The 25,376-nt window shown below is 45.1% G+C and overlaps 1 long non-coding RNA gene and 2 gene segments (V, D, J or C); 2 read left to right on the top strand and 1 right to left on the bottom strand.

Annotated features, from left to right (window-relative positions):
- Positions 1–902: 902 nt before the first annotated feature.
- Positions 903–4,756, bottom strand: LOC124629226 (uncharacterized). The gene is made up of 4 exons (XR_006984152.2): positions 4,635–4,756; positions 2,406–3,940; positions 2,155–2,208; positions 903–1,324 (listed from the first exon to the last, which is right to left on the bottom strand). It is a non-coding gene; the product is annotated as an uncharacterized LOC124629226 (long non-coding RNA).
- A 154-nt stretch (positions 4,757–4,910) lies between these two features.
- LOC128635375 (immunoglobulin kappa variable 1-8-like) lies at positions 4,911–5,377 on the top strand. The segment is given in 2 exon segments: positions 4,911–4,959; positions 5,058–5,377. Coding segments are annotated over 2 exon segments (369 nt in total).
- A 16,508-nt stretch (positions 5,378–21,885) lies between these two features.
- LOC124629222 (immunoglobulin kappa variable 6-21-like) lies at positions 21,886–22,361 on the top strand. The segment is given in 2 exon segments: positions 21,886–21,934; positions 22,033–22,361. Coding segments are annotated over 2 exon segments (378 nt in total).
- Positions 22,362–25,376: the final 3,015 nt, after the last annotated feature.

Here is a 25,376-nt window from a genome sequence, read left to right as displayed (position 1 = left end):
TTCTTTATGGAATGTTGCAGTGTTTATTATAAATGATTTATCCCTAGACATAAATATTAAAAAGGTATGTTTTCATAATGTTTAAATAAAAACAGTAACGTGTCCACCCCCTCGCCGTGACTCTACTCTGATGACGTGAACTCGGGCGCGAGCGCTGGTTGTTTCAATCACTCTGTCATAACGGGGCTGCGGCGGAAATGACGTAATGCTTACTACACAGTAGTCCGAAAATCAGTGCGCCAGAGGGGCAGTATGATTCTTTTTAAGTATGAAACCTGGTTAAACAGGACTTGTTTAATAATACCCGAATAAATTGTTGACTTGTTGAAGGTTTAAACAAGAAAACAGTTTGAAACCTTTTTCATGATCTGCATCATGAATTAGCCGGCCAAGCTAACGGTAACGGATTTACCTCAGCCCGTTAACCACGCCCACATTACATCACTAATTCAGTTCACTTCCCTCATGGGCATTTTGCCTTTAGTGCGGTTGATAAAAAACCCTAAACTTCAACTTTCCAAATTCAGTTATTTATTCCTAGTGTCATGTTCATTCTTCGTACTCCGAGGACAATTTCCATTTGCATGATTTCACTGCTTGAGGGAACAAAGGATGAAATATGTGACACGTTGAATTAGTTACTTGCCAACTGTATGATTGTTCTTGAGCTTTTCCAACAGCCAGTTCTTCATTCTCATTAATAAAGTCTTCAGAGAGACATTCAGTTCGTCTCTTTTCATTGATATCTATGTATTTCTGTGAATTTGGTTCATTTTGTAGATTTGAATGATGAATGAACACAATATTGCATGCTATCATGATACTTCAGCTGGTATAGTATTGTAAGATATGTTTATGGTATAGTGACATCCCTAATATAAACAGAACATTTCAAAATGTTTCATAGATCATTCTTTATTTCTTTCTTGTTTCATCGATTATTTTTTATTTTCTTTGTTATAAGATGTGCAGCATCTTTGTTGGTGATCATATATTTTCAGCTTCTTTGACTTCATTGATTCCACGTTAAAAAGAGAACAAACAGAAATATGTTGGCATTATTTACTGAGGATCAGGAGTTCAGCCTGTAGTGTAATTCAACAGGCAGCAAAAGCAGAGTCATATTATTATTCAAAAGTACGGCTTAATGGAAAGCTTTTCTCACTTACCTTAAGCGTCATCTGACAATAGAGTTCTGTAGACAGTCCTCAGCTGAACCCTGTATACCTTCAGTTGTTTCATCAGGGTGAGCATCTCATTCTCCAGCTGAGTACTGCAGTCCTGAGTGTTCTCAGCATTCTGCTGAGCTTCAGCCAGAGAGCCCCTTAAGTTCAACGACCAACAGATGGAACATAAATAAATTATTAAGAATGAACAGACACAAAGTTAGATACAAATACAGATATGAATCAAAGGAGAACAATTTTTTTTGGTCAGTGGTTTGTTCCAGTAGCCGGACCAAAATACTGCCGTACTAAGCCATATGTCTACCGTGTTTCTATAACAACTGGCCCGAATATCACAAAAGAAATAATTTTTCTAGAGCTGCCACTCCACAGATCAGGCAGTCCACACGCTGTGTGCAGGACATCACATAACTGGGTCTCTGAAGAGAATCATTTTATTACTTAAAATAAAATTCTGCATTCATTATGCATGTTGTTCCCTGTTACCTAAATGTGTTTTCTCCAACATTATTAAACAAAAATCATGCAGGAAAAGCATATATAAGTGTTATAATGAAACGCTGCTTAAAGGACCTAAGACTGATTCAATACTGCACTGTGTACTAGCTTTGTAGTAGATTATGAGAGTGTCCAGAGTTCTTTTCAGATCTTTCTGGAACATGAGAAACCCAAACTCTAAAGTAAATCTGATCAAATATTATTAGGTGGCCATTCTTTTCCAGACGATAAACAAGAGTCTCCTGATTTGGAATAGATGTTGTTGTTTAGAAAGACAGTTAACTACCTTACTCAGTCATATTAGATAGAAAGCTTGTTGAGATCAATTATGAGCTCGAGTGATAAATAATGCACGATTGCTCAATGACTGGATTTTAAAATTTCCCAACATTACGTATTTACTCCTCTGGCTACACAACATTTCTTACACACACAACAGCAGTCGTGGCTTCATGAGAAAGAAGCTTACCTTAATGTCTTCATAGTGGGACAAAAGGGTTCTGTGATCCTTCCAGTCTCACTCCTAGAAGACAACCATGAGGTAAAAGAGGTTCAAATGTAATGAGTGCTTAATGTTCACATCGGCAATTGTTTTTAGTTTGCAGGTATTTGTTTTACTTTTGGCCATACGATTGTAAAAATCTCTTTTTATGTGCACCTCTAAACTGTTAAACTGAGTTCTCCCTCCAACTTCTCCACTGACCCTTGCAGTGTTTGTACCTGGTCCTTCAGGAAGGCGTTCTCATGCTCCAGTTGAGCGTCATTCTCTCGAGCAATCTTAGCTCTCTCCTCAGCTTCATCTGAACAGGACTGGTTCAACAAAAAAATTTATTATGTTAGAGTTAATGTTCAGGACATTAGAGTTAATGTTCAAGCACGGTGGCTTAGTGGTTAGCACGTTCGCCTCATGCGGCCGGGGTTCGATTCCAGCCGGGGCCGTGTGTGTGGAGTTTGCATGTTCTCCCCGTGCTGCGGGGATTTCCTCCGGGTACTCCGGTTTCCTCCCCCAGTCCAAAGACATGCATGGTAGGCGTGTCTAAAGTGTCCGTAGTGTATGAATGGGTGTATGAGTGTGTATGTGATTGTGTGATTGTGCCCTGCGATTGACTGGCACCTTGTCCAGGGTGTACCCCGCCTTGTGCCCGATGCTTCCTGGCATAGGCTCCAGGTTCCCCGTTACCCTGAAGGATAAGTGGTACAGAAAATGGATGGATGGATTACTCTTTGCTGGATTACTTTGATGGATTACTCATTGCTAATAAAAGGGATCAATAAGAAACCATGTTTGTAGCCTGTAATCTAGGGGTGTCCAATCTTATCCTTAAGTGGCTGGAGTGGGTGCAGGTTTTCTTTCAACCAAGCAGGAGCCACACCTTGGTTGCAATGAAAACCTGCACCCACACCGGCCCTTTCCGGATAAGATTGGACACCCCTGCTGTAATCCAACTGGACCCAAAGAAAAATTTGTTTCATTACTGCCTGTGTGTGTGTTGTTATAATTAAGTCCAAATAAGATACAAGATATGGTTTATGAAAAGGTTATTTCATGTAAGAGAGAGAGAAAGTGAGAGAGTGTGTGTGAGAGAGAAAGCAGTGATGTGTGAGATTCGCATGAACAGGACTGAAGAGTTTCATTTCTCCCAGAATAGAGCAGAAACTTCACCAGATGTTCAACTTCCTTCAGTCAAACTCACTGAAGCACAACACACAGCACTGAATCTACAGCTAATCCCACTCTCTCATCACACTGATCATCACTATTAACTCCAATAAAAGAACACACAACGTCCAAAACTCAGCTTTATTTCAGCAAAAACTACAGGAAGAGCAACAGGACAGTGAAGAGAGTAAAGACAGAAATGTCAGCATTGTGTAGAATTGAAACTCTATTGTAGATGGATCATAAGCAGCTCTACGTTAAACTCTATCTTGGATCCACTAGCCTTCACACTGACTCTTTCTGAACGTGACCGGATGAACGACGTTGTTATGGGAGACCCTACAGCTGAACTCCTCCCCCTTTTCCCAGAGGTCTTTGCTGAGGGTCAGGGTGCTGCTGCGGCTGTAACGGCCGTTCTTCTCTTCTTCTGCGCTGGTCAGAACCTCGTTCTTCACCTGTGAGCCGTCCACTGTCCAGCTCACCAGCGCCCCCTGTGGAGAGTAGCCAGACAGCAGGCAGAGCAGCGAGGCCGATCCCTCACACAGCTGCAGAGGGGACGGAGGGAGCAGAGACACGGAGGGAGCTGTGGGACCCGCTGGAGAGGAGAAACACACACACACACACACACACACACACACACACACACACACACACAATTAGAAATGATTATGAAAAATTTCTGTAACTTTGTGGAACTGTCTGATCTTACAGAGTAATTAAGTCTAATAAAGTCTGACTTCATGACTGAGTTTCATTGAGTACTTTATTATTTGACATCAGTTTCAGTGCAGAGACAAAACAAACATGTTCCACACTGTAATTTATCTGGGAAAAATCATTTTTTATAACAAGTGTTATTACTTTATAGTTCAAACCTTCAGCATATTTAACTGCAGCAAATACAAATGTAGCTGATTACAGAAATATTCATTGTTTAACACAAACACACACAGCAGCTTTCATCTGGATTTTACATCCGCACAAAGTAACTCCATTTATTAAATGTTTATGATAGAGGAACTGCAGAGTTATTGCATGTCGAATATATAGCGAGTGTGTAATTATTACATATTTAACATCAATAATTGTAGATTTGTTGAATGTTCAAGAACATTGATATGGGATCTGTTCTGATACTGAAATGTGTTCCTCATCAGAGCTTAATAATACACAATAACATCAATGATGCAATTATAAACATAAATAATCTGTTTAGTTTAAGTTTATTTATTCATGTAATTAGTAATGAACTAAATGGATTTTGTGTTAAAAGAAGAAAACACACTTACTGTTCACCACGAGTTTGGAGCCTCCACCAAAAGTGTACCACAGTGATACATTCTAATGAAACCATCGTACAAAAACCTCCATCACACTGCAGTGCACACACACACACACACACACACACACACACACACACAAACACACACACACACACACACACACACACACACACACTTTGCATTGCCAGTCCATGCTTCAGTGCTCTGCGAGTGTTTATAGCCCTGTGACTTTAACACTTCATGACTGAGAGCTGCTGCTCAGCAACTTCACCCACAGCAACCATGACTTTGATCAGCGTCTTCATCTGCACACTGGCCCTCTGGACTCAAGGTGAGAGTTTAACATCAACTCACAGCCTCACACACTTCATTTCATACGAATTCTACACCACTTTACAGCATAGAAACACAATCTATCTTTCTCTTCAGGATCCAGAGGTCAGGTGACTGTGACTCAGACTCCTTCAGTGCAAACTGCTGATCCAGGAAAAACAGTCACCTTCAACTGTAGAACCAGTAGCAGAGTGCTTGGTGGTAGCTATCTACACTGGTACCTGCAGAAACCTGGAGAAGCTCCTAAACTCCTGATCTATGAAGCTACTACTTTACAGTCAGGAACTCCAGCTCGTTTCAGTGGCAGTGGATCTGATACTGACTTCACTCTGACCATCAGTGGAGTCCAGACTGAAGATGCAGGAGATTACTACTGTCAGAGTTACCATAGTGGTTATGTGTTCACACAGTGTTAGAGCGCCGTACAAAAACCTCGGTCAGTGAGAGTGCACAGAGAAGCACTGCTGCAGCTGGGAGCGACTGCAGGTGCTGAGGGGGAGGATGTGATACAGCACAATGACACACACTGTGGACGAGAGAAAACACACCACACTAACTCACTAATGCACACACACATCTGTGAGAGGAGTCCACCTTTCTCAGCTGTGGACATACAAACAATTCCTCATCATTCTCTTTCACTGCTTAGTAATTATCTTTATCCTCATTTAGAAACTTTAGATAGTATTTATTATCTTTATGTTTTGTTACCAAAAGAGTTCTTTATGGTTAATATCAAATACTATTATAGATTTAATATTTTATTATATAATCTTTAATATTCATTAAATAGTGTGAGGAATTAGCCCGGCGAAGGGCGGCGTACAGACCCACAGGAGACCAAAGGGTGGTTGCAGACGGTGCTTTATTGTGGCTAGGGTGAGGTGAACGTGTGATAAATGGAAGAGTGCGGGGGTTTGTGAAGGCGTGACGGCCGGCGGAGTCGACTCGTGGCGGAGGCGGGGCGGGGGTTTTCCCGGGCCGGCGTCCTCCGTGTGTGTGACTCTCACTATCCGGCGGTCTCGTCCGCGCTTACGACTCCTGGAGAGAGGGAGAGAGAGAGAGAAGAATTTAGCGTGAGGCGTGAGGTTACCGTCGTGATCGGAGGTTGCGAATCGCTGCAAACACGCACGGAGTCCGTTTTGACGCCACGATATTCTCTTCCGCTTCCCGGCCGGAAGCGCGCCCTTTTATCCTCCTCCGTCGTCGCCTGAGTGGTGGGACTTCCCCGTTGGATCCGCCAATCGCGGGCCGGAGTCGCGTCAGCCCCGCCCTGCCGCGGCGGTCCTTCCAGCTGGCGGAATGTTCGGCAGGAAGCTGCCCACGTCGTGCCGGTGCGGCAGTCGGAGAAGGAGCGTTTTCCCTCTGGTGTGCGCCGGATCTCTGCCCGTCGCGACAGTAACCCCCCCCAGCTCCGAGCCTACTGCCGCTCGGTGGTGGGCCCAGAGGGCGTCTCGTCGTGAGAGCCCATCCGCGTTACCATGCTGGGCCCCTGCCCGGTGCTTAACCTGAAAAGAGAAGTCTTGTAAGGCGAGGAACCAGCGGGTTACCCGGGCGTTGGTGTCCTTCACCTTGGCCATCCACTGCAGGGGGGCGTGGTCGGTTATGAGGATGAAGTGCCTGCCCGCCAGATAGTATCGCAGCTCCTCGATGGCCCATTTTATTGCTAGTGCCTCCCGCTCGACCGCCGCATACTTCCTCTCGGCCGGGGACAGCTTCCGGCTGATGTAGAGGACTGGGTGTTCTTCCCCGTCGAAGGTCTGGGAGAGGACGCCACCCAGCCCGGTCTCGGACGCATCAGTATGTACTGTGAACGGGAGGTCAAAGTCCGGGTTGCGGAGTATCGGCGCGCTGGTGAGGGCTTCTTTTAGGGCCTGGAAGGCCCTTTCTGCATCGGCTGTCCACCTCACCTGGTCTGGCTGGCCCTTCTTTGTAAGGTCTGAGAGGGGAGAGGCTACAGCAGAAAAGTTAGGCACGAACCTGCGATAGTAGCCCGCCAATCCCAAGAAGGCACGTACCTGTTTCTTCGATGTTGGACGTGGGTAGTCCTTCACAGCCTCGATCTTTTTTTGTTGGGGCTTCAGCAACCCCCGTCCGATGCGGTATCCCAGGTACTGGGCTTCCGTCAGCCCTAGGTGGCATTTCTTTGGGTTCGCCGTCAGGCCGGCCTCCCGGAGGGCTTTCAGGATCTCCCTGAGGTGGAACAGGTGGTCGGCCCAGGTGGAGGAGTGTATGACCACGTCGTCCAGTTAGGCCGCGGCAAACTGTCGGTGGGGTCGCAGGAGGATGTCCATTAGCCGCTGGAACGTGGCGGGCGCCCCGTGCAGCCCAAAGGGGAGAACCCGGTACTGCCAGTGGCCGGTGGCCGTGCTAAAGGCTGTCTTGGGCCTTGCCTCCGGTGCGAGCGCCACTTGCCAATAGCCTTTGGTGAGGTCCAGGGTCGATATGAATCGGGCTCTCCCCAGCCTCTCAATCAGGTCGTCCACTCTGGGGAGGGGGTAGCTGTCAAACTCCGACACCTGGTTCAGCCTCCGGAAGTCATTGCATAGCCTCATGCTCCCATCCGGCTTCGGCACGACGACGATGGGGCTGGACCAGGGGCTGCTGGACTCCTCGATGATGTGGTCCCGCAGCATGCGACTGATTTCCTCCTCGATGGCCTGGCGCTGGGACTCGGGGACACGGTATGGCCTTTGTCTCACCACTACACCGGGAGGAGTCTTGATTTCATGCTGGACCAGCTGAGTCATTCCCGGGGCAGCCGAAAACACATCTGCAAACTGGTCGGTCAGCTCGGTAAGCTCCTGTCTTTGGGTGGGGGTGAGGTCCTCCCCGAAGCCGACCAAGGTACCCTTGCCCCGGTCCGAGTCCTGAACTGCGAACGCCGACACCACCGGGGTTGGTTCCACCCACTTTTTCAGCAGGTTTATGTGGTATAGCTTCCCGTCCTTCGGCTTACCGGGTTGCTGTAGGCGGTAGTTGACTGGGCCCCGGCGCTCGAGGACAGTGTATGGACCTTGCCACCGGGCGAGGAACTTGCAGGCGCTGCTGGGCACTAACAGGAGGACCCGGTCCCCCGGCTGGAATTCCCGGGGCTGTGCGGGGCGGTTGTATACCTTCTTCTGCTCCTCCTGCGCCGCCAGCATGTGCTCCCGGACGATGGGGCCCACCCTGTCAATCCTGGCTTGCATGTCCTGCACGTACTCGACGACGGAGCGGAACGGGGATGGCTGCTCCTCCCAGGCTTCGCGGGCTATATCCAACAATCCCCGCGGCCGCCGCCCGAACAGGAGCTCGAAGGGCGTGAAGCCCGTGGACGCCTGGGGGCACTCCTGAACGGCGAAGAGTACATAGGGGAGGAGGAGGTCCCAGTTCCTCCCCTCCTCGTCCACCACCCGGCGCAGCATCCGCTTGAGGGTCTGATTGAACCTTTCAACAAGTCCGTCGGTTTGGGGGTGGTAGACGGACGTCCGGAGGTGCTTCACCTGTAACATACGACACAAATCCGCCATTAGCTTCGAGACAAACGGCGTACCTTGGTCGGTCAACACGTCCTTGGGGATCCCCACTCGACTGAAGAGGAGTACCAGCTCCCTGGCGATGTTTTGCGAGGTGGCCTTGCGGAGCGGCACCGCCTCAGGGTACCGAGTGGCGTAGTCGACCAGGACCAGGATGTATTCATGGCCCCGGGCCGACTTGGGTAGGGGCCCCACGAGATCCCTGCCCACTCGCTCAAACGGGACACCGATGATGGGCAGGGGTATCAGGGGCGCCGGCGGGGGCCTCCGCGGGGCCGTGCGTTGGCACTGCGGGCACTGTTGACAAAAGGTCCGGACCTCCGCGTCCATCCCGGGCCACACGAAGCGGTCCCGCAGTTTCTCCAGGGTATTTCGGGCCCCCAGGTGGCCGCCGAGGGGATGGGTGTGGGCTAGGTGTAATAAGATGGCTGTCTTGGCTCGGGGCACCACCAGTAGGTCCACCTGCTCCCCGCGGCGGCAGGCCCGTTGGTACAGGAGCCCCCCTCGGACGAGGAAGTACGATGTGGGGAGCCTCAGGTCTGGGCTCTGGTCGACCCCCTCTATCACCCGTACCTGGGCCCAGCAGTGCTTCAGTCGGTCGTCCTCCTTCTGTTCCCGACCGAACTTTCCCTCCCGGTTTACCTGGGGAAAGACAGATGACAGAGGGTTAGTAGTTTGGGGGGTCTTACCTTCTGAGGTGGCCTCTCCGTCGTCCTGGGCCAGGTAGGCCGGCCGGGTTGGGATCCCCTTCCCCCGCCGCCGCGGTCTCCAGGACTCGGCTCTCGGTACCACCCGGAATCCTGGCCAGTCTCGTCCCAGGAGGAGGGGCACGGGGAGTTCGGGGATGATTCCGACCTGGAGGGGCCAGGTGCTGGCTTCGCTCCGGATCTGGACCTCAGCTGAGGGGACCTCCCGGGTGTCCCCATGGACGCATGTCACGGTAAGCGTCCCGCTTGGTCGGCGCCCCTCAGGCAGGATGGAGGGTTGGGCAAGGGTCACCGTGCTCCCGGTGTCCAGTAGGGCGGTTACCGGTCTCCCTTCGACCCACACCGTCACGGAGGGCGCCTCCGGCGGTTGCTGCTGATGGAGGGCGCAGCCTGCCAGCCATGGTTTTGTAAGCAGCCGGGCGGCTTCCCTCTCCGGCTCTGTAGGCATGGGCTCGTCTCGGGGGTGTTCACAAGTGGGCGCCCTCTGTGGGTTCCTCCAGATGCGGGGCCGGGTCTGGCGGTCAGACCGGGGGCCCTGGGCACCGAGGGGCCGATCGAGGTGCTGCTGCTCCCCGGAGTCGAGCTACAGGGTGGCCAAGGTTCGCTCCAGGGCAGTCAGGAGTTCCTGGGGCGTAGTTGGGGCGTGGGCCCCCACGGCCTGTCTCTCTGCCCGGGGTAGCGCTCTCAGGAAACGGTCGACCGCCACCTTCTCCGCCACCTCCGAGGCGGTATGCCGATCCGGTCGGAGCCATCGTTTGGTGATCCGGAGGAGGGCGTTCATCTGGCAACGTGGTCGAGCACCTGTTCGATAAACCCAACGATGGAATTCAGTAGCGGCCCGGCCAGGGGTTCGGCCACACCACGCCAGGACTCCCTCCTTCATCGCCAGGTAGTCCGTAGCCTCCTCCGGGTCGAGGGCATAGTAGGCTGTTCGGGCCTCTCCCGTGAGCAGGGGACCAAGGGCACGGGGCCAGTCGTCACGGTCCCACCCCTCCCGGCAGGCGATACTCTCGAAGGTCTGGAAGTACGCCTCAAGGTCCTCTTCGGGGCCAAGGGGGGGTAGTAGGCGGCGGATCTTGCTGGTTGCGTCGGGGAGAGGCGTGGAGGCGGCGGGGGTCTCAGTCCTCATGGCGATCAGTGTCTGTGTGGCGACCTGAAGGCTTTCGGCGAGCTGCTGCGTCACGGCGTGCTGCTGGAGGCTGGTCTCCAGCAAGTGTTGCAGGGTGGGGTCCATTTTTTTTTTTTTTTTTTTCCTCTCTCTCGCGGGTTTATTTATAAACTTTTTTTTTTTTTTTTTTGTGTTTTCCTTTTGATGGGTTTTTTTTTTTTTTTTTTTTTTTTTTTGTGTTTTTCTTTTGATGGGTTTTTTTTTTTTTTTTTCTCTTTGCAGTAGGCGGGTCTGTACTATGCCCGCATCCTCCACCAGTTGTGAGGAATTAGCCCGGGGAAGGGCGGCGTACAGACCCACAGGAGACCAAAGGGTGGTTGCAGACGGTGCTTTATTGTGGCTAGGGTGAGGTGAACGTGTGATAAATGGAAGAGTGCGGGGGTTTGTGAAGGCGTGACGGCCGGCGGAGTCGACTCGTGGCGGAGGCGGGATTCCCGAGGCGGGGCGGGGGTTTTCCCGGGCCGGCGTCCTCCGTGTGTGCGACTCTCACTATCCGGCGGTCTCGTCCGCGCTTACGACTCCTGGAGAGAGGGAGAGAGAGAGAGAAGAATTTAGCGTGAGGCGTGAGGTTACCGTCGTGATCGGAGGTTGCGAATCGCTGCAAACACGCACGGAGTCCGTTTCGACGCCACGATATTCTCTTCCGCTTCCCGGCCGGAAGCGTGCCCTTTTATCCTCCTCCGTCGTCGCCTGAGTGGTGGGACTTCCCCATTGGATCCGCCAATCGCGGGCCGGAGTCGCGTCAGCCCCGCCCTGCCGCGGCGGTCCTTCCAGCTGGCGGAATGTTCGGCAGGAAGCTGCCCACGTCGTGCCGGTGCGGCAGTCGGAGAAGGAGCGTTTTCCCTCTGGTGTGCGCCGGATCTCTGCCCGTCGCGACAATAGATTCACATTATAGAGCTGAGACTGACATTTAACTGAACCTTTCTTTAATTATTAATAAACCCTTAGATAATGATTTTCTGTATAAAGTCATCAAAAACAAAATAAATCAGCAGCACGGTCAACAACCTGAGCCCTACAACAACCATGCAGAAAGTCTGACCAATCCCACAAGGTGTTGCAGAAAGTCTGAATAATCCCACCTGCTCCTGATCAAACTCTGACCAATCCCGCCCCACCCAGTCTCACAGTACAAACGTTTCCATGCAACTTATCTGTAGCTCCTTCTACATGTTGAATATCAATGTTCTGGCACAGGAATATGTGTATTTCAGAATCAAACCATACAAAACAAAGAAAGAGAGGAAGGGACTGGAAGAAAAGTTCAGTGAGCAGGAGAAGTTTAAATCAGTGGCGTGAGGAGAGGAGGAGTGGAGCTGTAGAAGACAGGAGGAGGAGAGAGGAATAACATCTTATATGATAGTGAGGGCGTGGAATGTCCAAAACGTCCTACAGAGGAGGGTCGAGGGCCGTGATTAATATTCACCTCTATGACATATTAATATTCATGCACATTACAAGCAAAATAATGCTGAAAACATGTGTACATGAAATTCCAGGCATCTCTCCTGAATTTTAGAGTAAAGAAGTGAAGTGTCCCGCTTTGACAGCGTCACGTGTGAAAGTAGAGTCCAACAAGCAGAGAATCTAAGAAGTACCGTTCTACCTGTGTTTGGTATTTCTAAATTTGTATAAGGAAGATTATAAGCTTTTTATGATGGTTTTATTTTTGTATTTTATATGAAACGGTGATGATGGTTAAAGAAAAGTGATAGAAAATGTAATATTTTCAAAAGCAACAGATAGATTTCACTCGCGTTGTTTACTCCCGGGTCGCTAGAGACGTCACTCGGGGCATTTTATAGATCAATCAATTGTAAACACGGCATCACAGACACAATGAAAAGAGAAAGTGAGATATACTGACACTTTAGGTAATGGTTCAAATGCAGTACACTTCACAAAACTCGAGTTAAAAGGTGGAAAAGACCCTTATGAAGACATTGTTATGAAGGACTGGTCAACTGTTCTGGATTCTTTCCCACTGTTGACATACACAGACATCATGTGTCACCTGGTAAATGGGAAAAGTGCTTATAGCTTGGAACAAATGAAAGCATTCAAGTTACTTTAATAATAAAATGACTTTATTTGTGGATTGTTTAGAGATGTTCAACACAATGTACTTAACAACTGACATCTCCTCATCTCCATACTGCTAAGGTGTATTTATTTACTCATCTTATAAAATGTAATATTGCACCTTAATGACTGAATGTACTGTATATGATATGAATAAAAGCTCAGTGTTACTGTCTGAACATTCTGGTGTAAGCTTCTTTAAGAACTGTTTTAAACTGCTCAGGTTGGGAAAAATCATAAAGTGGTCCCGTAGCAGGTGAATTACACTCGTCTTGTCAGTTTAAGAAGTCATATGTAGGTCCAAGTGAACCAGCCCTGAATGATCCTGCAAATATGATTTTCATGACGAAATTGAGTCACTCAAGTGCAAAATGTAGGTGATGCTGACCCTTAACATACAGTACAGTGATGGTGATTTTAAATTCTGCTCTCTCCCTGGTGGGAAAAAAAAACAATTCTGTGTGAACATGTGCTTTACAGTATTGATGTGTTTATGATTGGACCAGGTCTGAGCATGTGCAAGTACATTTTATTTTCTTTCAATAAACATTTCAAAACAATCAATGATGAGTGCAACCTTCAGTCCAAAGTTTCTGTGAGAATCCACTGGCATTGTCTTACTCACTTCTTCTCTCACTGGACGGTAGATTAAATCTTTCTTTATTATATACATTACATCTACTGTGGTGCTTGAAAGTTTGTGAACCTTTTAGAATTTTCTATATGTTTGCACAAATTAGACCTAAATCAACATCACATTTTCACACAAGTCCTAAAAGCAAATAAAGAGAACTCAATTAAACAAATGAGACAAAAATATTATACATGGTCATTTATTTATTGAGGAAAATGATCCAGTATTTCATAAGTGGCAAAAGTATGTGAACCTCTAGGATTAGCAGTTCTTTGAAGGTGAAGAAGAAGATGATTTATTTATATAGGGCCTTTCCAAAGCTCAAGGTCACTTTACATTGTATATATATCAAATACATAAGATACATACAAATACATACAACACAAATGTAATAAACTGAGGGAAAAAAATCATTGAAAATGCATTTCAAACAGATATGTTTTTTTAAATCTGGGTCTTGAAACTAGGCAGAGAAGTGATGTTACGGAGAGTAAGAGGTAGTGAGTTCCACAGTTTCAGAGAAGCAACACAAAATGACCTTCCACCTGCAGTGGACAGCCGAAATCTAGGAATGGACAAAAGGCCTAGTTCTGATGATATAAGGGACAAGTCAGGAAGTATGGATGAAGTAAGTCAGACAAGTATGGAGAGGCAAGACCATTTAATACCTTGAATGTTAAATTAGAGTGAAGTGTTTTCAATCAATGGGATGACAATCCCTTGTGACTGAGCACCATATGTAATTAAAAAAACAGGGATCTATCAAAGTCTGACCTTCACAACACATGCTTGTGGAAGTTTTCATTGCATGAACAAAGGAGGTTTCTGAGGAGCTCAGGAAAAGAGTTGTTGATGCTCATCAGGCTGGAAAAGTTCACTAAACCATCTCTAAAGAGTTTTGATGAGTTTACTGTGAACACTCTTCTCTCTCTGTTCCCTTGTTAACACGTTTCCTCTTTGTCCCTTTGTTAACTCTTCCACCACTGCACAAAACCAGTTTCAATCAGCTACGGACAGATAAAGCTCCTAACCATTTGTGCACATTGCTTTGTCTCCCAGAGTACCATTTACTTGCATTCCTATGACTTCTTGAATACCATATATGGAGTTGTTCCTCTCTTACACTGAAATGCTTCCTGTTTTATGTAAATATGCCCTTCCGTCTAGCCAATCAATAGTTAACCCATTGTCTCTGTTGTGTGTCAAGCATGATACATATTCTCTGATTTTCTTTGAATAATGAGAGAGCTTCCCAATTTGAATTGTGTGTGTCTCTGTGTCATTTGGCAACTCTTCCAAGCGCTTGGTGCAGGAAGTGTGTAGCAGGGCGAGGGCGCCTTCTTTTCTTTTTTCTTAAAAATCGCAACCTGAAGACCACATTCCTAACAAGTTTGGACTCCACCAATCCACAGTCAGACAGATTGTGTACAAATGGAGGAAATGTAAGACCACTGTTACGCTCCCCAGGAGTGGTTGATTAACAAAGATCACTCCAAGAGCAAGACATGTAATAGTCCATGAGGTCACAAAGGAATTTTGGGGAACTTCTAAGCAACTAAAGGCCTCTCTCAGATTGGGTAATATTAAAGTTCATCCACCATCAGGAGAACACTGAATAACAATGATGTGCATGGCAGGGTCGCAAAGTGAAAGCCACTGCTTTCCAAAAAGAACATTGCTGCCCCTCTGCAGTTTGGTAAAGATCACGTGGACAAGCCAGAAGGCTATTGGAAAAATGTTTTGTGGATAGATGAGACCAAAATAGAATTTTTGGCTTAAATGAGAAACGTTATAGTTGGAGAAAGGAAAACACTACATTCCAGCATAAGAACCTTATCCCATTTGTGAAACATTGTGGTGGTAGTATCACGGTTTTGGCTTGTGTTGCTGCATCTGGGCAAGGACGACATTCCATCATTGATGGAACAATGAATTCTGAATTATACCAGTGACTTCTAAAGGATAGTGTCAGGATATCTGTCCATGAACTGAATCTGAAGAGAAAGTGGGCCATGCTGCAAGACAACGACCCTAATCTCACAAGTCGCTCTACCAAAGAACGGTTAAAGAAGAATAAAGTTAATGTTTTGGAATGGCCAGGTCAAAGTCCTGACCTTAATCCAATAGAAATGTTGTGGAAGGACCTTATGATAGTGGGCTCTGTCATGACTGCGGCAGCACTACATTTACAAACACACATAATCCACTATCCACCCGTTTCCCCTACACTTGGGTGCACACTAGGGCAGGTTAACGTGCCAGTTGCATACATAACACACACACACATCCACTCCATTACCGCATCCTTCCCCATATCCCACAATAAAAACACGTAGACACCAGATACCAGTAAATGTTTACTGTACTTAACTGCACATCGTGTTGTGTTTGTAGTTGTCTGTGTATGATGCGTCTTAGTCCAGATTACCGGAAGCGAACCAGAAAGCCAGATATCTCTGAATTCTTGCGTTGGGCCTGCGCGATCGCTCCGGTAACTGGACTGTCTTTACTGTTGTTTGTTTTGGGGGGAGTTGGGAATGCGAAACCTAAGTTAACTCCTACAGTGAGGGAAAAAAGTATTTGATCCCCTGCTGATTTTGTCCATTTGCCCACTGACAAAGAAATGATCAGTCTATAACTTTAATGGTAGATTTATTTGAACAGTGAGAGACAGAATAACAACAAGAAAATCCAGAAAAACGCATGTCAAAAATGTTATAAATTGATTTGCATTTTAATGAGGGAAATAAGTATTTGACCCCTCTGCAAAACATGACTTAGTACTTGGTTTAAAAACGCTTGTTGGCAATCACAGAGGTCAGACGTTTCTTGTAGTTGGCCACCAGGTTTGCACACATCTCAGGAGGGATTTTGTCCCACTCCTCTTTACAGATCTTCTCCAAGTCATTAAGGTTTCGAGGCTGACGTTTGGCAACTTGAACCTTCAGCTCCCTCCACAGATTTTCTATGGGATTAAGGTCTGGAGACTGGCTAGGCCACTCCAGGACCTTAATGAGCTTCTTCTTGAGCCACTCCTTTGTTGCCTTGGCCGTGTGTTTTGGGTCATTGTCATGCTGGAATACCCATCCACGACCCATTTTCAATGCCCTGGCTGAGGGAAGGAGGTTTTCACCCAAGATTTGACGGTACATGGCCCCGTCCATCGTCCCTTTGATGCGGTGAAGTTGTCCTGTCCCCTTAGCAGAGAAACACCCCCAAAGCATAATGTTTCCACCTCCATGTTTGACGGTGGGGATGGTGTTCCAGGGGTCATAGGCAGCATTCCTCCTCCTCCAAACACGGCGAGTTGAGTTGATGCCAAAGAGCTCCATTTTGGTCTCATCTGACCACAACACTTTCACCCAGTTGTCCTCTGAATCATTCAGATGTTCACTGGCAAACTTCAGACGGGCATGTATATGTGCTTTCTTGAGCAGCGGACCTTGCGCGCGCTGCAGGATTTCAGTCCTTCACGGCGTAGTGTGTTACCAATTGTTTTCTTGGTGACTATGGTCCCAGCTGCCTTGAGATCATTGACAAGATCCTCCCGTGTAGTTCTGGGCTGATTCCTCACTGTTCTCATGATCAATGCAACTCCACGAGGTGAGATCTTGCATGGAGCCCCAGGCCGAGGGAGATCGACAGTTCTTTTGTGCTTCTTCCATTTGCGAATAATCGCACCAACTGTTGTCATCTTCTCACCAAGCTGCTTGGCAATGGTCTTGTAGCCCATTCCAGACTTGTGTAGGTCTACAGTCTTGTCCCTGACATCCTTGGAGAGCTCTTTGGTCTTGGCCATGGTGGAGAGTTTGGAATCTGATTGATTGATTGCTTCTGTGGACAGGTGTCTTTTATACAGGTAACAAACTGATATTAGGAGCACTCCCTTTAAGAGTGTGCTCCTAATCTCAGCTCGTTACCTGTATAAAAGACACCTGGGAGCCAGAAATCTTTCTGATTGAGAGGGGGTCAAATACTTTTTTCCCTCATTAAAATGCAAATTAATTTATAAAATTTTTGACATGCGTTTTTTTGGATTTTTTTGTTGTTATTCTGTCTCTCGCTGTTCAAATACAACTACCATTAAAATTATAGACTGATCATTTCTTTGTCAGTGGGCAAACGTACAAAATCAGCAGGGGATCAAATACTTTTTTCCCTCACTGTATATAAAAGTGAATATTATATATACTATGTTATATAATAAATATTAATGTATGTGTATGCGTGTTATGATATATGAATATTATGTTATTATAGATATTGTAATTTATGAAAAGTCATTGTTTTAATACTTACCCCTGGAAGAACATGGAGGAGTCCATGTGGGTGGAGCTTCCAGATTAAAAGCCAGGCCTGTTTATTTGTGAAAAGGTGGGTTGTAGTGCTCAGTAGTGCGAAGAGCTTTCTGTGGAAGAAGTTACCAAGTGCAGTAGTGTATATGTTTTTGTATAGGTTTCCTCCATTTACCCCATTTACCCTATTTTGTCTATTTTTTTTGAGCCTTCACATGGATGTACATATTTTTGTGCACATTTGGTGGACTGTAAACAGGAGCACTGTCAATAAAACATCTTTGCACAAAAGTGCTATTGTAGCCTTGTCATCAATTTTCTTGTGCAAGACCAGTTTTCCATCACGCCTTGTCACAAGTGGTGTCAGAAGTGGGATGGCCAGCCGCAAGAGAGTGAGCATGGGGAGGCGGACTAGGAAGGGTCTGCGATCTCAGCGCAAGTTTGCCCAGGAGGATGTAGACTGGGATACTGTGCCTGAGAAGGAGGAAGAGATTGAGATGGCGGCGGCGAAAGGGAATTCTTCAAGACAGCAGCCAGTCTCAAAATCATCAGAGAGTGAGATGGTGAGCCTGATCCCAGAGTTCCAGACAACACAGCAAAAGAGAGAAGAGGGTCTACTCTTTGAGCTACGTGAACTGAGGGAGTCACTGCAGCATCATGGAACGACACCAGCTTCACCTGAGTTGACACCGAGTCCCTGAATGGAGCTTCTGAAGAAAGCAGACAGGACTGAACTCTTTATGTACTGTTGCATGTTTCTGTGAATAGACAGACCTTGAAAGCTTTGATACAGGAAGTTCAATGTCACTGATTAAACGTGGTTATGAACCTGAAAACGTGATTAATTATGTGACGACCATATCTGTACAATGTGTTCACGGTGACAAAGTTATGTACTCTACAACTAAGCTTACACTGAATGTCAATGAACAAATGTATTTGGAGTGTGTTGGGGTAGTTGACAGACTGCTGATATGGTTCTTGGATGGGATATACCAGTGTTGAATGACTTGTTAACCCTGTGTGATAAACCCACAAATACGCGAACTGTTGTATCATGTCCAGTGCTCAAATGACCTCAGGCCAAGACTGGTTTTCAGCCTCTGCCAGACTTAGACGATAGTCTGATCTAGAGCTGTAACAAACCTAGACAAACACTGTGCCAAAGCCACATGGCAAAGCATTTGGGCATGCCGACACCCAAGGTATCCACAGACGGTCTGGAGGGCAGAGAGTGGAAGATCCCAGCCCATATTGCCCAGTTACAGAAGGCCGATGTTACCTTAAAGCCATTATTTGTCAAAGTGGGGGAAAACAAAGTACAAACTCTTGGTGCTAAAATGTATGTTTTGCAAAATGGTATTTTGTATATGATGTCTGATGGTGTTGCACGTCTTGTCGTCCCTAAGTGTCACGTGTGTTACACCTTGCACACACTATACCATGGTCAGAACATCTTGCAATCAGAAAACATACCAAAGACTCAGTTACTGTTTTTTCTGGCCTTCCATGTACACTGACATACGCATACACTGTGCCACATGCTCTGTTTGTCAGAAAACCAGGGCTGTTTGCAAGTCTGCCAGAATGCCTCTATACCCATTGCCGGTGATCTCCATTCCATTCAGAAGAATCGCAATGGACATAGTCGGACCTCCGGAGAGGAGCAGTTGCATAATCATACATCTTGTTCGGTCGTGACTATGCTACTCGGTACCCTGAATCCTTCTCCCTAAGATCCATTACAACTTCCAAGGTAATCAGAGCGCTTGTGCAAATGTTTTCCAGAGTCGGTATCCCAGATGAGATCATCACAGACCAAGGTACCAACTGTACATCGAGCTTAATGAAGCACCTCCACAGACTGCTGTGTATCCAGTCGATTAAGACGAGTCCCTATCACCCGCAGACGGACGGAGTAGTTGAGAGATTCAACCAAACACTCAAGAACATGCTGAAGAAGTTTGTCAGTGACACAGGAAAAGACTGGGACAAGTGGTTGCCATTCATGCTGTTTGCATTTTGAGAGGTACCCCAAGCATCTCAAGGTTTTCACCCTTTGAATTGGTCTGTCCAGGGTCCACTAGATCTGCTGAGAAAGAACTGGTAAGCCACTACAACATTGGCAGTGGGTGAGCAAGGCATTCTTCAGTACGTGCTGCAGATGAGAGACAGCCTAGAGAAGTACCGAGAACAAGCTATCGAGAACTTGGAAGCGGCCCAGCAAGCACAGAAGAGATGGTATGACCAGTATGCACGACACAGAGAATACCAGCTGGGGCAGAAAGTACTGTTGTTACTGCCTTCATCAACACACAAGCTATTAGCAAAGTGGCAAGAACCCTACGAGATCCAGAGATGAGTGTATTGCATGCAGTGTTTCCTACACGAGTTTCTCAAATTATCATCCCAAGACTGATGTGCCAATATTACATGTTCAAATTAAAAGTAAGATTACTGTAATTATTTTCAGTGTAACTTTTATAATCATTTTATATGAATTTTCATTTATATAGCACCTTTTATTAAACCCAAGGTTGCTTTATATAAAGATGATAAACAGGAGGTGTGAGATGGAAGTGAGATTTGCATTAACAAGTAACTCACTGGTCTGTAACCCCAGAATCAAGCCCAGTGTGGGGTGACCCTTTGTTTTCCTCTATTTGGAGGTGGTTTTCCCTAGGTTTGCTTCCCAAGACCTAACTCCACTTCTCTAGAATCCCTTGGAGGACACCTTGTGAACATCCAATACATTTGGCTCTGCACCCCATAAATACTGTGAAATATGAAGCATTTACTTACTAACATACAAACATTTTCTGATCACTCTGAATAACTGCTTAGTAATTACCGTTATTCTATTTAAAATAATTAAGAATTAACATATTATATTTGTTATGATACGAGACTGGGACAGGAAGTAAGTGCACGATCAAAGTCTTTATTTCCAACTATAGTCAATCATACAGGAAACGAGGTCAAAACATGAACTCGAACTGAGGCATGAAACCTAGAACAAGACTTGGAACCGCTACCGCTTATCACAATTACCCACTTAAACAAATACTCATCTGTCGAAACCAGACATGGCAGTCATTTAACTAGGACTATGGCATGGAACAAGAAACCAGCGCGATCTGCCAGCGAGATCGTGACAATATGGAAACATTTTTATACTATTATTTAAATATTAATATCCTTGACTCACCCAGAGAGCACTGTTCTACATCTCATTGTATAATTAAATTTAATGTCATAAATGACACCTCTCAGTTCTAATTTATGACATTTAATTAAGGTTAGTCTAGTTAAGTCTTGTTTACCTACTTCAGTCTTATTTACCTGCTTTAATAAACATAAAGCAGGCTAAGATGATAATACGAATGAAAACAGACAGATAACCAGCTTGAAATATTTACAGATACAATGCTGAAGTGAGACTTCACAAAGTATTAATAAGAGTCCAGGTTATTTAAAGGGAGTAGTGTGAGTGCAAACAGCTGAGGGTCAATAGTAATCAGGTGACTGTACATGGGGACAGAAGCTTGACTAGGGGATGCAGGCTGAGGATCATGGGATGCTGATGTGACAGTGATTTTCATTTGGAGAGGTTTTGTGTCATTTGTAGATCATTTTTTCTATCTGTAAATCCATTTATAGATGTGTTTACCTGTGTTTGCTAAATGTTTTCTCTGAATATGTTGCCTGTAGTAGCTTAGGTAAAAAGAACAAATACTGTAGTTTTGGTCAACTCCTACTTATTAAACTTGCAAGTGTCTACATTTACATGAGTCATTCACCACCAGGGTGCAGTGTGACACCATAAATACATTCAATGCTGAAGTCAGGCAGCTCCTAAACAGCTGGAAATTCCATGTACAATAAAGTTCATGATTCCAGCTGGATCCAGGACGTTATTGGACTATTTTGGTGCAATTTCACAAAGTTAGGAATACTCTGTACCGGTGGGATTGTCCTCCTAGTACTGATGCTCCTGTCTCAGACTAAATAAAGTGAATAAAGTGTAAATCCTTCTGCTTATAAAGTTTCAGACAGTTTTTCTGTAGTAGTGTTGAAGACCTGGTCAGTGTTCCACATTTAAAAGAATGTGATGAATTATGCTTAATTTCATGACTGTCATCACTGTCAGTGTCACACAGAGTTGAAGTGTCGAGTCATGAAGGAGCTCAAACTGGAATTTTGGTCAAATGAAGAAATCAAAGACCAACAGACACTTAGCTTCACACAAACAGACTGATTTAGTGTTTAACCAGTAAGAGAGAGTGAGAGAGAGAGAGAGAGAGAGAGAGAGAGAGAGAGAGAGAGAGAGAGAGAGAGAGAGAGAGAGAGAGAGCAGTGAGGTGTAACTGAGATTTGCATTAACTGGACTGAAGAGTTTCATTTATCCCAGAATAGCAATTGCCAGTCCATGCTTCAGTGCTCTGCGAGTGTTTATAGCCCTGTGACTTTAACACTTCATGACTGAGAGCTGCTGCTCAGCAACTTCACCCACAGCAACCATGACTTTGATCAGCGTCTTCATCTGCACACTGGCCCTCTGGACTCAAGGTGAGAGTTTAACATCAACTCACAGCCTCACACACTTCATTTCATACGAATTCTACACCACTTTACAGCATAGAAACACAATCTATGTTTCTCTTCAGGATCCAGAGGTCAGGTGACTGTGACTCAGACTCCTTCAGTGCAAACTGCTGATCCAGGAAAAACAGTCACCTTCAACTGTAGAACCAGTAGCAGTGTGCATGGTGGTAGCTATCTACACTGGTACCTGCAGAAACCTGGAGAAGCTCCTAAACTCCTGATCTACTATGCTACTAGCTCATACACAGGGACTCCAGCTCGTTTCAGTGGCAGTGGATCTAATACTGACTTCACTCTGACCATCAGTGGAGTCCAGACTGAAGATGCAGGAGATTACTACTGTCAGAGTTTACATCACATCAGTGGTAGCTATGTGTTCACACAGTGTTAGAGCGCCGTACAAAAACCTCGGTCAGTGAGAGTGCACAGAGAAGCACTGCTGCAGCTGGGAGCGACTGCAGGTGCTGAGGGGGAGGATGTGATACAGCACAATGACACACACTGTGGACGAGAGAAAACACACCACACTAACTCACTAATGCACACACACATCTGTGAGAGGAGTCCACCTTTCTCAGCTGTGGACATACAAACTATTCCTCATCATTCTCTTTCACTGCTTAGTAATTATCTTTATCCTCATTTAGAAATTATTTATTATATTTTGTTGCATATATGATCTACCAAAAGACTTCTTTATGGTTAATATCAAACACTATTATAAAGTTAATATTGTATTGTATAAACTTTAATATTCATTAAATAGAGCCATATTATAGAGCTGAGACTGACATTTAACTGAACATTTCTTTAATTATTAAACCATTAGATAATAACTAATTCAGTCTAGCTTCTCAAATCACTGAACCAGATCATTGTTAAAAAGCATGACAAAATTTATTCAAAATTAATTTAATAAACAAATTTAAAATTCTAAAAAGGTGTCCAGTGTAATATATAAATATATACACATGTAAATGTTTCTGTGAACCTTTATCCTCTATATTTAAACAGTGTTTTTAAAATAAATACATTAATTTCAGTAACGCAGCAAGGACACTTAGTTATACAGGAGTTTGTGTGAAACGTGTCAATATGATGCTTTATTTGTAATTAATTGGAAGATATTAATTAGAAACTCTGCAAGGCACTGGTTGTATTTTTACATTAATTATTAACTCCAGTGTTTTACAGTTTCATAACTTTATTGCAGTGTGAAATGTAAAAATCTCCTCTGTTATTTTGTATAGATTCTTCAAAAACACAGCAACAGGGTCAACAACCTGAGACCTACAACAACCACGCAGAAAGTCTGAATAATCCCACCTGCTCCTGATCAAACTCTGACCAATCCCGCCCCACCCAGTCTCACAGAACAAACATTTCCATGCGATTTATCTGCAGAACCTTCTACATGTTGAATATTAATGCTCTGGCACAGGAATATGTTGCATAGCAATCTATCAAACTTTAACTTGACTGCTCTGTACGTCACCTTCTACACCAACATAATGTAACCACGTCCACCTCTACCAATAAGCTAGGTGAACAAAACTGATATGTAATTAATCATTTTACTTCATTTTTTAGACATATTGAGCATAGCCCTCTTGAACTGTAGTTTGGAATGAAACATGGAAAGTCTCTGTATTTTCAGTAACCTAGAGAATTTACAGACAAAAAAAATTTTGCATTTTGAAAGTACCCACTTTACCATACCACGTTGCCGAGGGCAACGGGAGCGAGCTGGCATTTGACCCGGCACTTTTCAAACTGAGGTGGTGGACCAGCACTTCAGGCAATTACAAACAGGTCTAAAAACCAACCAAAACGTCCTGTTCAGCTGGGTGGTGGGACATTTCTCCTAAAGGGGATCTTCAATGGCGTTCACTGGTGCTTAAAGAGGAAGATGCTGTTTCTGTAGCACAGCTTGAGTCAGGGCTGAGGTGCAGATGGAGCTGGTCCTGGCTGAAGGTTGAGGCCAAAACAGAGGTGAATGGAGTCCAGCACAAGTTCCCCTGGTCACAGTATTTTAATAAAAATATGCAAAATGTAGCCTCTGATCGAAATAAATAAATTACAGAAACAAGGGCTCTCATGCCCTCTTGGCACACTGCCAAACCGAGATGGCTGGTATACCAAAAAGTTCAAATGAAGTGGTGTCAATAAATGTGTGTTTTTTTTTTGTTTTTTTTTACTTGAAGCAAATGTTTTCTTTTCCCTTTATTTTCTTGTCAGAGTGCACCAGAATGCTTCGGGTTCATGTTAAACTCACACAAATGTTCTTATGGAGGAGGAGTTTATAATCATTTACTGCAAAAGCTCATTGGAAATAACGGAGTTTTAAACATTTTGTTTGTGTTTTTGTGTCGTTGTTTGCCGAGGTGCATTATGGATGTATTCCAACGTTCCACTGAATCATACACGTGTCTCTTAGTTCAGTGCTTTGTTCTTTACATGGTTTTCTCAAGCTGAAGAGCAGAAAATCAGGATGAAATAAAATGTGAATAAAAACCAGAAAGCACAAAAGAACCAGAGACAACATGCTAAAGCTATAATTACACCCAATCCCAGTGCAGACTCTGGCCGATGTACCGTTGTTGAAAGAGTCGATTCTCTTAAACGATTCCTTGAGGTGAATCTGCACGTTGGAGCCGTTTGGAGTCTCAGGCATGTAGATAAAGCCGTTACTCGCGCAGTGTAATGAAGGACTTCCGCATTGATCTGAGTGGCCACCGCGACCGGAAGTGATTAGATTCAGTGAGCGCTGTCAGCCCGGCTTTGTACACTCGCTGCTTGTAAGATCTTCCGCGGATTACTGTTAACGATGTCGGCCGCATTGTGAGGTTGGCATCTGTCACTCCGTCTAGTAAGAAGGAGAACGGCTTTAAATGCTGTGTTTCCACTTATATCCACAACTCTGAGCGGAAGAATTCTCAAGTTAACAAGCTAGCTAGCCTCGTCTGTGACAGTTCATACTCTTATACGTTTCATTTTCTATCTCGTTAACCTGTTTTAGATATTCTGCTCTATAGTTTAACTAATGTTATGATGTTAATACAATATGTATGATTGTTTAGGAGTATAAATGTCAGTAATAGAGTGGTGTAGGAATGAGTCCTAACACTGTCCAATGAGTCCTAAAATAAAAAAAATAAAAAAACAAACAAACCCAAGTCTCTTATCATCGAAGTAAACGTGAAGGTCTGTTTACCCCTCATACATTTTTTATAATGGAACATAATTCCAAACAAAGTCTCTCTTGAATAAGGGAATAAGAGTTATAATAAGGGTTATGCCTTGTTTTAACATTTACCCAGAAGCAACATTACATTAATGACAAATTCAGACTTTTTGTCGTCCAACAACATTCCAAATATAATACAATATGGTTTGTAGAAAAAGT

This window comes from Ictalurus punctatus, chromosome 19, assembly GCF_001660625.3.
Source record: "Ictalurus punctatus breed USDA103 chromosome 19, Coco_2.0, whole genome shotgun sequence".
Lineage (NCBI taxonomy): Eukaryota > Metazoa > Chordata > Actinopteri > Siluriformes > Ictaluridae > Ictalurus > Ictalurus punctatus.
This window is presented reverse-complemented; position numbering and strand designations above follow the sequence as displayed.